Below are 17,025 nucleotides of genomic sequence, written 5' to 3'. Positions count from 1 at the left end.
ATTAAAATGCTCCTTGTGTAACATGTTTTCATGCAAAACAGTAACTCCGACTCTCAATTTAGTTCAACTTTAACCGTTCACATGGAACTTTGTTCATATTTAAATCAAGATAATCGTATGTTGATAAGTAGCCAATAATAAATACGCAATGGTTCGTGAGACAATGTACAGACCTCAGAATAAACAGCTATGTGTCATGTTATTCTCAAGAACTGAAACTGTAAGCGGTTTAGTAAACAATGACAACCTAAATATCATATCTATAAATGATGTCTTAAAAGATAAGTGGGTAAAGTCTACATCTACAAAAAGAGTGACTGCTTCTCTGTTAGCATCCGTATCTATGTCAGCTCTTGAACAGGAAACTTGCTTGGGTCAAATACGAGCATAGTTCAATACCTAAACTGAAAACAAAAAACCACAGAGTTGGAGATGAGGAAAAAAACACTAACAGCTTTAGAAAATGGTGCTTTTCCAATCCATTAATACCTATGTGTTAAATTAATGAATAAATAACAAATGTAAAATTTTATTCCATCTTTTATGAAATGGCTGAAAAATGTTTTATAAAATCATATCCACATTTATAATATATTATTGTATATATAATATAATAATAATAATAATATTTATTGCTTAAATGTAACTTCAACTTCAAGCTAAACTTCCATCTGAAAATACTGTACATATTATTAATGCAATTGGTCATTTCAATAAATTTCACATCAATTAATTCTGATTTGTTTAAAGGTCGGCTCTCTTTAACGGCAAAAACAATTATATAAATAGATATCACAACTCTGTGGAGGCAATAAACTCATTTCACCCACAAGCTGGGAAAGAAGGGGGGTGAAGTGGTGTTACGCAACTATTTCAGATCTGAAAAGCTCTTGCCAATGCTTGCAGAAACACACACCGCTATCCGGGCCTTCGCAGAGCGTTCGGAAAAAAGCGCCGACAGCAAGGATAGTGAGGACATACAGGAAGCCCAACGACAAAGCAAGCTTATTAACTTCTAAGTCACATTAAAATCAACACATTCTTGCCCTAACCGCAGCTCTTATTCTGCAGAGGACATGTGAACGCCTTCCCCGCTCGCTCTCATGACCCTGAGAGGAAAACACTGGGCTCCGTGGGGAGGCTAATCCTAAAGCTGAGCCGCAGCATACCAGCTGTCTTCTCCAAACAGAGCTCTGAGGGAGAAGAAGAGGAACGTCAGCACTGCTTTACCTCCTCCGCCCATCTATTACTCACACGACGACTTCTGTGTAATTGAAGCTTCATAGAAATCTCCACAGAATTCACACCTTCTGACGCTGTGTGTAAAATGCTTCTGTTCATTTGATAACAATTAACATGCTTCGTAACAGGTTTAGAACCATAGATTTTCACCAAAATCCATTCAGTAAATGACAGTCTGCTTAAAAACAGCTGATACATAAACAGGGTTATTAACAAAAAGAGATACTGTCTTCTAAACTGTTCAATGTTCTGGTCGCAAAGGAAGGAAGGAAGAGGAATTTCCAAGAAAATCCTGGCTTATTAGCAGCATGTAATGGCGAATTTCACTGAACTAAAGTCCTGTAATTCTTCGTATCAGCTGCTCTCTGGTTTGTGAGGGCTGTAAAGAATGTGGATGTGACAGTCAGCGCACGGCTGTGAAATTACACAACCCCAGAGTGCATTCTCTCGGTGCAGACCAGAGAAATTTAAGTAGTGCTTCAGTTCATTCAGAATGACCCAAAACTTTAAAACCTCCTTGGCCCAGTTTATTACAGAAGTACTTTGTCTTGTAACAAAGCACATTTTCCCCAGACTCTAAAACATGCAAATGTGACCAAGCAGAGGTGCAGACTGCAAGTTTGGAAGTTTGCTTGACTACCCACTGTGTCTTTACTTCTTGATTCTTTATGCATGATTATGTAACATGAGATTTGTCTACAAGTCACATAAGGAATCAAAACTTCCTTTGTTTTTTAAGATAAGTCTTACTATAAATTATTTGGTGACGCTTTACTGTGAAGTCCAACTGTGCACTATTAACTAACAACTTTTGCCACGATAAACTTCTAATTTGTAGCTCATTAATAGTTAGAAGGTAGTTGAGTTTAGGTATGGGGTCGGGTTAAGAGATCTAAAATATAGTCATGCAGGATAAGACATTATTATGTGCTTTATAAGTATTAATATATAGGCAATATGCTAGTAATATGTATACTAATAAGCTATTATTTAATAGTGACAATTGGTTACTAAACTAAATGTTACCAATTATTTTGAAACTTTTAGTTCAGAACTTTTAGATCACTTTCCCACAGTAAAATAATAATAAAAAAAAAACATTTATTGCAACAAAGTAGCCAGAATGACTGGTTCCTAACTTCTACCAACATAATAATACAAAGAGAGCATGGAAAACGGTCAAACAACTAAATGATCACCTTGTTATAATAACACTAATCTTCATCAGAAAATGAATCCAATCTGATTTCAGATTTTAAAAGTTGCATATATGAACCCTAAACGTTGCAATTGAATTATGTTGATTATGTGTGAGTTCAGAACCAAAGACACTGCAATGATTCAACCGGAGCTACATCAGCATTATCGTCATTTCTTGATGACATATCTAAAAAGAAAGCTGGCATATGCCACAAGAGGGTTTTTTTTGTGCAAATATTGCAAAAAAAATTCCTCCACTGAACAGTTAGACGTATATTTGACAACCCAACATAAGCATGTTTGTAAGACATAGGAAGGCACTGCACATGTGCACAAGATATTTTTGAATCTGAATAAAAAGATAGTCGGATTAAAGCATTCACATGCTTATTTTTTTTCCTGTTGATCATATTATCGAGGCTAAACCACAACCTTCAATCAAATCAGAATTTTATTCGGATCGAAGGAAGAAAACACATGAAGACTTTTTTAAATCCAATTGAGACATTAATCTGATTATTAACTGATTATGTGGTGTGCACGTAAATGTAGCTACATGCACAAAAACTTACTTATAATAAATAAATACACACATAAATTCATAAAATATTTATACGACCCCTTAAAATGTCCACAACCTAATGAAATTACTGATGTAAATATACCCTGAAATAAAAATTTACAAATCATAGTGCTAGAAATAAAAGAACACAAAAGGCATATATTGACGCAGGCTACTGCTTGTTATTTGATCAAGTGTGGTGTTCGTGTTTCTGCAGCTACAGCAGCAAATGATGGGTCTGCAGGTGTCATCATCACATCAGACTCAATCACCTGCATGAGTGTGATCTGACTCACTCTGACACGGCTGTAACTGGTACTGCTGGGAAACAGGGACTCCGTCTGAATTAAGCCCTGTAATCTTCACACTCACCTCTGGACATTTACATGACGAGTAAGCAAACACGCTCAGGTCAAATGACTGATCCTGAATAAGCGAAACTGATGTATCTGCATGTCTAAGCAACTGTGTATGCATCTTTCAGTTGTTCAGATAAACAAGGAGAAACTCTTCTTAACAGATCCGTGTGACTTTTGCCAGGTCAGCCATTCTGCCCTGCTTCGCCAGCTCACAGACTGGCCTCCTCTCATCAAATAACTGTGGTTCAGAGAACAAGGGCCTCCATTCATTAAGAAGAAACTAAATAACCACTTTCAACTACATCAGCAAATTTATTTGTTTACTTTCTTGTTTCTCAAAAGTAGGCTGTTTCAACTTCCTTGTCTGTGACCCAGATGTATTACCCAAAAAACCACAAAGAGTATTATTTAATGTGTTAGAGGGTAGATTTATTTGTACAAAAGAAATGAAAATACAATATCAAATCAGTATAGCAATGCTTACTTTGTTTTATTGCATTTTATAATGTATTTTGCAATTATTATTATTAATTAAGACATGTTTTTTTTTTTAAGTAATTGATCATTTATTTTTAGCAAGGATGCATTAAATTGCAACATTTAAAATTTGCTTTCTATTCATCAAAATGATCCTTAAAAATATCATGTTTTCAGCAAAAATATTATGTAGCACATCTGAATTGTTTCTTGAGCAGCAAATCAGCATATTAGAATGATTTCTGAAGGATCATGTGACACTGAATTCTGGAGTAATGATGCTGAAAATTCAGCATTGCATCGCAGGAAAAAATTACATTTTACAACATATTGCAATAGAAAAACATTATTTTGAATTGTAATAATAATTTAAGATATTACTGTTTTAACTTTGTGCTTGATTAAATAAATGCAGCTTTAGTAAGCACTGCAATTCATTGCATTGATACTGTGGAAATACTGTTTGTTAAGCAATCAAACCAATAAAAACTATTTGAAAATGTAATTACTTAACTCCTTATGCACGTCAAAGCTAACATATAATAACAGTATTATTCAAATGTGTCAAATCAATGACAGCAACTACAAGTTCCTAGATTTTAACCTGAGAAAAGGACCTTGTTTAAAGTTACTGTGAGGCCACAGGAGAAATGAAACCTTAACTAGAAGTTTCAGAAATATATCAAGAGGCCATTTCAGGACGACTGCATCACAGCTCGCACTGAGGAGAAGGCTTCCTCTAAAGAGGGTCAGGGTCTTTCATTCCTCGTACGTCCAATGCTTTCTAATCAGAACAATAAGTATGTTCTACATGGAACAATATTTGTTGTAATGACCTCTCTTAGGCTTTTTGCATGTTATCTTTTCTTGTTAGTGAAAAACTGAATCCTTGTCCAGGAGGAAGCTTTTTAATGTACTAACGTTTCTAGCCCGAGTGGATTTTAAAGATTAACAAATTATAAAAGTGGATGAACATTTTGTGCAACCTGATGGTCAAACTGAATCAGACCGACTCAAAGTTGTGTACAATAATCTCTTAATCAAGTGCTTAATGATTGCAAAATCTTTATGAAATAATGCATTCTTAATAATAAGCATTCGTTTTTACATTACATTTACATTTAGTCATTTAGCAGACGCTTTTATCCAAAGCGACTTACAAATTAGGACAATGGAAGCAATCAAAATCAACATAAGAACAATGATACACAAGTGTTATAACAAGTCTCAGTTAGTTTAAGTAATGACACGTAGCAAGGCTTTTTTTATTATATAATAAATAAAAAGAAAACTGATAGAATAGAAAAAGAATAGAGCAAGCTAGTGTTAGAGGCCTTGTTTGCTTTTGTTAATTGTATAATAAATAAAAAGAAAACATAGATAGAATAAAAAATGATTAGAAAAGCTAGTGTTAGTTTTTTTTTTTTTTAAAGAAAACAAGCAGTAAATAAATAAAGTGTGAGTCTAAAAGGGGCACGTTTTTTTTCCTATATAAGAATAGAATTAGAATAGAGAGTGCTAGAGTTAAAGGGGTTAAATAAAAATGGAAGAGATGTGTTTTTAGCGATTCTTGAAGATGGCTAAGGACTCAGCTGCTTGATTGAGTTGGGCACGAGGGAACAGTTAATGTAAAAGTCTGTGGAAGTGATTTTGTGCCTCTTTGGGATGGCACTATAATGCACTGTTCTGCTTAGAGAGCATTGCAATAGTCCGGCCTGTACAGAACAAGAGCTTGAACAAGGAGTTGTGAAGCATGTTCTAAAAGAAAGGGCATGATCTTCTTGATGTTGAATAAAGCAGAATGTTTTTTAATTTACTGATCAATATTTTTATATCCCATACTCATAATAATTAATTCGCTGCTCCAATGTAACTTAATGGACAATAATGATAATTATGACATTCTACATATAACTTGCACATTACATATATGTGAAACATAAAAATGCTAGCCATGTTTTTGCAGGTCTTGCTGGCATAATCACAGCTAAGCATCTCATCTAATCCAAGTCTATCAATAAGTACCTGTACCAGTCACAGCAGTGCACGGCTAAACCAAGTGCACTAGGGTCATTCCATAGCCGTGCAGGCCAATATTAAACAAGATCTCGTTTAAAATTCCTGATATACTTTACTTTGTCATGCATAATTAAAAAATGAAAAGCAGTATTCTGACTGACAAATTTCATTATTAAATTATATAATATATGTATATATATATATATATATATATATAATATATATATATATATATATATATATATATATATATATATATATATATATATATATATGTTTACATAATATATGTGTATATATTAGGGCTGTCAAATGATTAATCACGATTAATCACATCCAAAATAAAAGTTTTGTTTACATAATATATGTGTGTATACTGTGTATATTTATTATGTATATATAAATACACACACATGCATGTATATATTTAAGAAGAATATGTTATGTTTATATATTAAATATATTTATATATAATATAAAATATAAGAATATAAATATATAAATGTATATACATGTAAATATTTTCTAAATACATAATTTATGTGTGTGTATTTATATATACATAATAAATATACCCTGTACACATACATATATTATGTAAACAAAACTTTTATTTTGGATGTGATTAATCGTGATTAATCATTTGACAGCCCTAGTATATACATATATGTATGTATATATATATGTATATATATATATATATATATATATATATATATATACCACACACACACACACACACACAGTGCCCTTCATAAGTATTGGAACAGTAAAGACAAAATTGCTTTCTCTGCTGTGGAGTCAAGACATTTGCAAATATGATTAAAAGATGAATATGCGACAAAACCACAGAATGTCACATTTTTATTATTAGGTCTTTCGACACATACATGTTTTAGCAAATAAAAAGGACATCACTTTTAGAGTTCATCACACTATTTGATGTGAGCATAAGTATTGGAACAGTTGAATTTAAGGCAGCTAATATTTAGTTGCAGATCCCTTGCATGCAGAGCAGTGAGTCTGCAACCCTTAGACATCACCAGACTCTTGGTCTTATGCTTTGAAATGTTTTTCTCCAGCCTTTAATAAAGCCAATTCCAACTGTTGCTTGTTTAGGGGAGTTTCTGTCTTTAGTCTCCTCTTCAGCTGGTGAAATTAATGTTCAGTCGGATTTAAATCTGGAGACTTGATCTGGAGACTTTACATTTCTTTGCCCTGATAAAGTCCTTGACTGAACTGGCAGGGTGTTTTGGGTCATTGTCCTGATCTAATATGAAGTGCTTTCTAATGAGTCTGGTGACATTTTCTTGAATATTGGTAGCCAAGATGAGTTTGTACCCTTCCAAATTCATTCTGCTACTGCCATCATACATTAAGTCATCATTAAAATGAAGAGTTCCTGTTCTAGAGACAGCCATGCATGCCCATGCCATGACACCAGTTCCACCAAGCTTTACAGATGAGGTTGTGTGCTTGGGATTATTTGCAGTTCCCTTTTTTCTCCAGACTTTTGCTTTCCAATCACTTAGATAAAGGTTAATCTTTTCTCATCGGTCCATCAACTCAGTTCCAAAACTCTACTGGCTCACATTTGTGAAGAATCTTGCCTTTCTATTTTTGGTGCTGATCAGAGGTTTGCATCTTGCTGTGCAGCTTCTGTAATTCTGTGTCAAATTCTCCTGCGGACTGTAGATTGACAGAGCATGTTGGTGATTTTACAGACGTGTATTTTAGGGTTTCTTTTTCACAGCTTTTATGATTTGTCATCAACTACTGTTGTGTTTCTCAGCCGATCAGGTCGTCGTTGGTTGCTGATGTCGCCGGTAGTTTCCAAACTCTTGATTTCTCCATGCCCTTTGTTTTTCCTATAGTTCTAATTGACTTCCTCTTTTCTTTTAGCATCCAAATTGCTTGCTTTTCTTTCAGAGTCGCTTCCTCGTCTTCATCCTGGTTTGTGTGTGTCATCATCGAATGCAAGACTTAGAATGCAGAAGCAATGGATATAACTGATAAGACACATTCCCTGCTTTTAATATCTGAAGAATTAATGCAACAGGACACAGCTGAACACTTAGAAAGACCTGTCAGGCAACTGTTTCAATACTTAAGCTCACATCAGATAGGGAGATGAAACTCTGAAAGTGCTGATCATCTTAGCTGGTAAAACATCTTTGTGTTGAATCACCCAATAATGAAATATGACATTCTGTAGTTTTGTCTCATATTCATCTTTTAATCATATTTACAGATTTCTTGACTCAACAGCTAACAGAACAATTTTGTCTTTACTGTTCCAATACTTATGGAGGGCACTGTATATATAAACTAAAGCTAGCATTTAGATACCAAGAAATTCGAATATTGATTACAATTATTTTATTTTATTATATATTTTTTTATATTATTATAATTTGATTATGACACTAACGCCCTTAAGTGAGATTTAATGAAACTGCAGCATGTTGACCCCATGGTCCATGTTTTGAAAATATTATTATTGAATTAATTTTTAAAGTGTTGATACATTTTACAAAAACAAATAAATAAATACATAAATAAATACTTATTTAGGCTCCAGTAAAAAAAAGCTTCAAGACAATTTGAAAGAGGGTTGTTACTGTTAATTAAAACTACCGCTATCGAAAATAGTTGAAACTAAAATATAAATATTAGATAAAAACAATTTCAGTAAATTGGCAAGGCAAGGCAATATTTACATTTATTTTTCATTAAGCTGAAGTACTAAAATTACTAAAACTGAAGCAAAACAAAACAAAATTTAAGGTAAATAGAAATATAAAAAAGGACAAATACACATAAGAAAAATACTCAAACCTAAATTAAATTAAAATCAGTAAATATATTAAAAAATTAGGTAAATTTTTTTAAATAAAATATTATAATAAAATGAAATAGTAAATAATAAAATAAAAATATGCACATAGCTAATTCAAAATATTAATAAATTCTATAAAAGTAAATAAATACATAATTCTAAAAGAACACTGATTCGAAGGTGTCACATTCATGTTATTAAAAGATGCATTCAAATGCAATTATTTACAATGTTGATATGAGGATGTAAAGCATCCTAAGGGTATGTTTAGCTCAGGTGGCACAGAGGTCTTTAGGTCTTGTTTAATGCTGTACTTGAGAATGAAATTCACCTTAATTTACCTCCTGATAACCACTACGGGCTGAAGATAAAGAGAACAACAGCAGCTCACAAGTTTCACAAGTAATTCAAATATCTAACAGAATTAATTATAGTAAATTACTAAATTATAGTTCTAAATCTTCACAATTTTAAAAATAAGCCTTACCTGTGGGAAAAGAGAGTCGGGGTAGAACATGAGAATGACAGCTGAGGACAGACAGAAGAGACAGACAGGCGCAGAGTGACGCTGAATGCACCATCCTGAGCACAACAGAAGAACTGAAGCCAAAGACCGGTCTATCTGACGCTGTTGGGTTCTGCTCCTGTCCTTTCAGCACTGACAATCCCACAGGGACACCACTTCAAACAGCCAAAGCAGTCTGCCGTCATCTCATCTGAGCAGAAACATTAAGAGCACGTTAGAAATCGGTACGCGAGTCCTTTCAGTCATCACTTCCTCTCAAGTCCCCTCTTCCTCTTTTAGAATTTTGCATAAGCTTAAGAAACAGTCAAGAAATTACATACATCAGCACATGACTGTCTTCATCCATGAGCAGGGAAGGAAATATAAGTTACTTTTCAACATTCATACTATTAAAAATGAGACTGACCACCATCCAGAGAAAGTCAGTGCAACGATTACAGCAATATGCAATTTTTTCCATTTAATGTAGCCATACATGTTCACAATGTATAATAAAAACATGAAAATAACTTCGCAGTGGATCGGAAACTGGGTTTCTCGCGTCAGAGAGTGTGGAGCAGGAAATGGAAAACTCAATGGAGGTGAAGGGTTTTCAGGATAAATCATGAATCATGTCTGATCTAATGACTGTTCGATGGAAATCCCTGTGAGCCAAGAACAGAAACATGGTGACTAGTGTCTTGTGCTAAACCAAGATTTACTAAACACTTGTTGACGTGAAATGCACTCCTGACCATCACGCATTCATACAGGAACCAATGATCCTGATCAATAATTTATTCATAAACACAATAGCTTATTTCAGGAGAATCTTTTTACTTTCATTAGAAATTCGTTTTACTATTTTTGGGAGTATAACATCTCAGGGTGAACTGTACTAATGACATTATTTGACGGTTACAGTATGTGACTTTTTTGGATTGTTCTTGTAAAAGCTATGAACGTTTTGTTTTTAAAACCACATTAAACCAAAATTAATACAAAGAGCATTTTTCAAAGAATTCGGCACGTGTTTTAAAGTACACTTTTAAAATAATTCATTTCCTTTATCCTGGACACTTTTATTTGTCATTGACCCAGACAATAATAATAATAATAATAAAAAAAGAACAGAGAAACTCAAGAGCTGTTTCAGTTCAATTTTAGTAAAACAATGACTTACATTAAGCTCACATGTAATGGGATCATATATATTAAATTTGATTTCTGAAGAAAACATAAGCAATGTTTCCCAAAATGATGCCAGGCATTGCTTTGTGGTTGCTAAGGTATTCTTTGTGGCTTTTATCATGTTGCTATGAGGTTATTGGGGTGTTTTGGTCAAGTCAATCACCTTTATTTACATAGCACTTTATACAACAGAGATTGTTTAGTACAGTGGCTATAGTGTTTTTTAAACCACAATTTAGCAAACCAAGAGGTGACAGCTCCAAAAACCCATAATTGGTATTTACAATATTCTGATATTCTGATTTCTAGATATAGCTCAGGTACAACCTATGATTTTTCCCCCAACTGTTTTATCATCTGCCAGATTAAAATCACAAGTCTGTGCATGCAGCCTAACATGTGAGTCATTTATATAATGACACACCCCTCCCAAACAATCTAAGGAATAATTCATGTGTGCAGCACAAATGGCAACAAACATGAAAAAGATGAATACAAGCACAGAGTATGGGCCTGTGCATTAGTGAAGATCTTCTTAGCAAGTGTCCTTCGCCAGTCTTGGGTGTTGCTAAACAGTACATTGGTTTACAATATACACAGCACAAGCAACAAGACCGTTCTCTAAATAAATGGCTACTTGTTTCAACTGAACAGCATGCAGGTCGATCTTATTTCCTACACCATACTCTGCCAGTCATTACCATAAAAACTCAAATTACTCATTCGTCATTTAGGTAGTGTGTTGAGCACAGATTTGATTTCCTTTTTCCTTTTATGCTGGCCAAGCATAAACCGGAAGAGCCATATAAGAATTACACAATCATTAGTTCCCTAAAATCTTAATTGTGAACAAGAATTGGTTAGTACCAGCGGTTTCAGTTTGTCAGACTTCCGTCATGATTCATGTCGCAGCACCAGCTCATAAGAAAAAAGTCCTATACAGAGCTTTTAAAACATTTTGGTTGCAAAGGACCCAAAAACGATGCGTGAGATCTCCTTCCTAAAATGTAAAAAGTTACTATCTATTTTGAATATTCATGTATAGTGTGTGAAAGAAATATTAAGCACAATATTACAAACAGCGTTTTCAAGAGAAACTGGCTTTTATGTTGTCGCTGTATTGGCAGTAAAGCAAATTATTTAAACATTATCTGGAAACTAGTATTTACTTTGAATTGTGTTAACACTAACAGACAATTATTTTTCCTTTCAAATCGTAATGTGATGTATAAAAAATGGAATATACTATTTTTAGCACTTTTCACATATTTCATAGCAGTTTTAAATGAAAAATATCACACTATTACATATATTATAATAGTATTAATAATTACAAACATATTTAATTCACTCCTTAAGTTAACTTTGACAGCCCCCCAAAAAACACTTCTGCTATAAAACATCCAATCCAAAGTCTTAATAGCACATTACAACCCTGATGCTATAAAGCAGACTAGATTTTCAACATAAGACTTTTCCAGTCTGATGGACATCTGAAACTAAAAGAAGTGCTGGATGCTCCAGTCTTTATCCACTGCATGACACTCAGCTGTCAGCAATGGGATTTCAACTGAGTCATATCTTGACTTCCATCATATGACAGCAGACGCTGAATGTTACAACAGAGTCATTCACATCTGATTAAGCATCACGGCAGATCGAGCCAGATAGCAGTCCTGTGCGTGAAAACAGGTCTGATGAGTGCTTTGCAAGTTCGCAATCTACTGAAGAGTGTGAAATTACACAAACCGTAAGAGATCTAGTGTGACACCGGAGCACTGTAGGGTTACTGTTTTGAACAAAGAGGTTTATAATATTTGGAGAGATCTGGTCACATTCATCTCAATGGCAGTTGCTTGGTTGGCACATTCTGAAATCCTGTCATCTTCGTTCATTCGCCGCCAGTTTTGCCCAGGTTTTTGAAACCAATCACTTTGAGCCGTAAAAATAACATGTAAATACAAAATCATGAAACACATTAATTTTTCAAATTAACTGTTTCGAATGAACACGTCCTTCCAATTCACGTATCGTCGACGTTTCAGAGTTTCCCGCTTGTAAAAAAACATTGCTCAGAACTCAGAATTACCATATTTCCAATTCCACTTGAAGGGCACCTTCACTTTTGATTCTGTTTGTAAATGATAGTTTAAGAAGAAGAGCGTTTCTCTAAAATACAATTTTAAAAAGACAGTCCTGAAGACTGCTGTCAGAGTACGCTTTAGCAAATCCCTTAAAATCGCTGTAACTGTCCATTCCTGGACAAGTCCCTGTAATTGGTTTACACACAGAGCCAGAAGCAGGATCAAACTGGTACAAAAATATCTACACCACAGTCAAATTAGGAACAGTCGTGACATACTTTTTTCCCCGGTAACAAAACAGAATTGTAGGAATGTCCATACAACCAGTACATTTTCCAGTATCTCACTTTACCGGTGGCTATTATGATCACACATGTTTGCTTTACTCACTAACTTTAAAGTTGCCAATAAATTATTCTGTTTCCTGCTATAAACACACAGGGCCTTGTTTTGAAGCACTTGAGCGCTGAAATTGCACTGAAACAGAGGAAGCCACAGTCATTTTAATATAAAATACTAAAATATTCAGTACCGAACTGAAGTCAGCCGACAATAACACATGCAAACATGCCCTCAGCCACTTGATAAATAATACACAACCCCTTGTCAACGTTCGTGTCAGGACTGCTTGAAAGGTGACATCTCTAGTGTAGTGAGTCACGCAAGCCTGATAAACACAACAAACCTTACATCACAACCTGCATACTGCAGGCCTATCCACACATCGACACCCCTGTCATGCTACAAGCCTACAGAATTCACATGACAAGCTTTATGTGCACGCAGAATCACACACAAGCCCTGTACAAGCACTATTTGATTCAGAATGAAAGCAACACAGGGTCAAAAAGAGTCTAAAGATAAAACAATGGCTCCTTTAACCGAGAGAGTTCCTCTTCTTGTTTACCGTAAGATCTTTTGACACTTTTCACATCCATATATGTGTTTCCAAAAATAGGGATGTAAACCACAGCCTCTGACCCATTACCTGAAGATGTTGTTTCACATTTTGTAAGCTTCCCATATGTAGCTCCTTTTTAGGGCAAGGTTTTGAGAACCACTGATGATGAATGGACATCTTTGAAGTGAAAAAACATGTTTCATTTCTCTTCCAGCTGAAAAATCATATAGCCTTAAGATATTATACTGCAGGAACTTTTGCATTATTTTACATTAAGAATTGAGAAGTCCAATCGGGGAAATTTTTATGTGTAAAATGTGCATAATGCATCCTCAAGTTTACTTTTAATGCTCCCGTTAGTCACTGTTTATTCCCATAACTGTAATACAGTAATTTTACTGAGCAAAAAAAAAAAAGCCTATATAATGTTGAAATAGCATAGGATAACAACAAATAATAAGATGAGGTATTAATATATTTAAATACTGTTTGCATACGAAAAGCAATAAACAAAGAATATGACTTTTTCTTTGCATCACGATAATGAGAACTGATGGGAAAATGAGCTTAACTGACATTGAGAATTATGTCGCAAAGCAAAAACTATTAACGAGTTAAAACAGCACGATAGGAAAAACAGCCACTGGCATCAACACCAGCCTTACGTGAAGATGAAGCGGAAAAACCTGCCTCCGGAAGAGCATGCAGCGATACCCTGAGGGAAAACCGGTGGTGGCATTTGCGTGCAAGCAGGTACCATGTAACTAGTCTGTGGAGGAAAAGCGATGAGTCAGTGAAGGAGAAGAAAATTGCTCTCCCGGTGAAAGCTTTCGTTCCCATGTGCAGTTGCCATGACTACAGCTGATGTGATTACCAGGCAGCAGTGATGTTATGAAGTGTGTGAGCCAGTGTGCTGCCGATGCTCTATAGTATAACATGTTAGGAAGCCCTGTGAGAATGCCACATAATTTTACACGTGTTTAATGAACACAATCCAGCCAACAAAAATAGCCCGCGATACTACGCCATGCAGGCTCTGATGTGTTTTGAAATGGGAATGAAAACATGAGCGATTAATTTCACTGGAGGACAAAACACACAGCTGGAGCGTCTTCAGAATTAACAACACTTTTCTGAATCGTTTTGCAATGACTTTTAACACAGCTGATCTCAAGATGGTGGATGCATGAAGTCAGTTCTCCTCAAGTTCACACAAGTGTTCCAGCACATAATAATAATAACAACAACAATCACCATCATAAACTTGATTATACTCATTCCATTATTTTTGTATTTTGTAAGCTTCTGTATTAAAATGATCAAACTGTTTTTCAACACTGTGGGGTCAGGTGGGTACCATTGCAGTGTAACTACCTACTGAATTGAATTAGTAAACAAGTGCATTACCGTATGACCAAGTAACAATATGCATGAAAAATGTGACCTGACACATGGGTATATAAAGGAAATGTGAATTTATACAGAAGCTAGGCCTATGCCTTTCAAAACATACTTGATGTGCTCCTGTACCGACATGAGTTATGTACTGTGTAACGTTACAAGACCTGAATAATTGTTGGTTTAAGGCAATAAAACTGCATACTAGACTCTGCAAGCACGCGCTACAACAGAAAAAGAAACTTAACCAGACAAGACCGACAAACACATCCTGCTTGCACAGACATACAGGACAAAACACGTGTTTCCCTCTCGCTCTCAGGGCTTTTTTTTGTGTGTAAAAAATGTTTTTAAATGTTTTTTTTTTTTGTTTTGTTTTTTTGTGGACAAAGTTTCTACACTGTTAACTGAACACACATTCATTAACCCACCGCGGTCAATGTTTGTTTGACACAAAGGTTTACATCGCACAACTCTGCTCTGTTTGAAATGATTTGGATAACCGTCCACGCTCTCCACAAACATACTTTACTATCAGTTATATAGCCCACTACAGTACTTCATGGATTTGCCAAATCTTTTGTAAAATAGACAGAATGTTCGGTTTATTTAACTTCATTAGGCTGTGTAATGATTTAACGCTCGTACTCACATCAGAAATGTGCTTCTCCGGGATCTGTTATGATAGTCCTTCCGTCTGTTTCTCAATTACGAACAACCCCCAAACGAAGAAATCGAAAATCTGAAGCACGGAGTCTGTGTTTGGTGACGGAGCTTGCTCTTTCTTTCAAATGCAGCTCGTTCTCGTGTAAACGCTCATCTCTGTCTATCTGTTGCGGTCACGCTGTTGATAAGTGAACGCCGTTTTGCCCTCGAGAAGAGAGACAGGTCAGCGGTACTGCAGCGGTACTGCAGCGCCATCTAGCGCTCAGACACGGAACGACACATCACTTTTGACCAAAGAATTTTACATTTTGAATATTTAAAAATCGAAGCTTCATTGGAATGGTATGAAACTTGGTGACCTTTATTGCACATGGAATGTGAACACACAAAAAAATTTAGGGCATGATTCGAAAAAGCTAAGGGCTCGTAAAAAATAGTCACACTCATGGTCTTCGGTCAAAAATGACCAACAATAGGAAATTAATACAAATCTACAAATCCCCAACGATGCAGGAAAAAAAAAAATTGCACAGCAATGAAGGGGTGAAACTCTAAAACATCTAGAGTGCAAAATCAACACACCCACTCACACACACACACACACACACACACACACACACACACACACACACACACACACACACACACACACACACACACACACACACAGCAACTATGTAAAATAAAATCAATAATGTAACTACAATTTAGTAAAAACAGCAAGGAAGGGGTTACACTCTAAAACATCAAGAGTGCAAAACAGACACATCCTCTCACTTACACATACTCACACACACACAATTATACACACTCAAATGACTTGGTATGGCTATAACCATATAGCCAAAATGAGTCAGAAGACTGAAATAAGAGGCTAAAATCAGATCAGGCCCAGAAGGATTGAGCTCTGATAAAGCATTCCTGTTTATTTTGTTACATTTTTATAGAATTTTAAAGTTTTGTGTAACAAAATGCTTTCTATGTTCAGGTTTGACTGTGGTAATAATAATTCAAAAACTGACGCTTCAAATCAACATTTAAAACAACAAAAAAATATATAAACCTTGACAAAAAATAGTCTTTGAGAATGCCTTAATATACATTTAAATCCACAACCTTATAAAAGTAAACAAATATGTATAAAACAACTAGGGAATTCAAAAGCCTCTCTATAGATTCATATTCAGGCATCTAGTGGTTACACCATGAAATGACAGGTGTTTCTTTCTTTGCTCTCACCAGGAGGTGCTAATCTGCCTTAAAAAATGGATTTTAAAGGCCTAGTAGTCTCTATTTTAATCAGAGATACTGCATTGATTGAAAAATAATTGTTAAAAAAATAGAGAATTTTGTTGTGCTATTTTCAATGAGAAAAAATTATAATAATTATTGCATAAATATTAATTATTACCATAAAATTCTCTCAAAATACAAAATAAAAAATATTATTGAACAAAAATATATTTAATTGATTTTACTGAAGGAAAAAAAAAAGGTTAAATTTCAGGTGTCCAGTCACTTTGAATGTGAAGACCATGAGTGTTGCTCCCAAATGAGGAGTGCACAAGGGTTAAACTCCTTT

General features: G+C 34.8%; 1 protein-coding gene across 2 annotated transcripts in view; it reads right to left on the bottom strand.

The window, feature by feature from the left end:
• The window catches only part of sema4ab (sema domain, immunoglobulin domain (Ig), transmembrane domain (TM) and short cytoplasmic domain, (semaphorin) 4Ab), a 29,645-nt gene extending 13,979 nt beyond the window's left edge, over nt 1-15,666 (bottom strand). Inside the window, exons 1-3 of one of the 2 annotated variants that reach the window (XM_042745977.1) lie at nt 15,430-15,666; nt 14,045-14,148; nt 9,186-9,414 (exon numbers count right to left, since the gene is read on the bottom strand). In XM_042745977.1, coding sequence (XP_042601911.1) covers nt 9,186-9,279 — 94 coding nt within the window. In that variant the 5' untranslated portion in view covers nt 9,280-9,414; nt 14,045-14,148; nt 15,430-15,666. The remainder of the gene's footprint in view (nt 1-9,185; nt 9,415-14,044; nt 14,149-15,429) is intronic. The other variant, XM_042745976.1, reaches the window with a different exon arrangement.
• Between the last annotated feature and the right edge of the window lie 1,359 nt (nt 15,667-17,025).

The sequence above is a fragment of the Cyprinus carpio genome, chromosome B19 (genome assembly GCF_018340385.1).
Source record: "Cyprinus carpio isolate SPL01 chromosome B19, ASM1834038v1, whole genome shotgun sequence".
NCBI classification, from domain to species: domain Eukaryota; kingdom Metazoa; phylum Chordata; class Actinopteri; order Cypriniformes; family Cyprinidae; genus Cyprinus; species Cyprinus carpio.
Note: the sequence above shows the minus strand (reverse complement) of the source record. Positions and strands in the feature narration are given on the sequence as shown.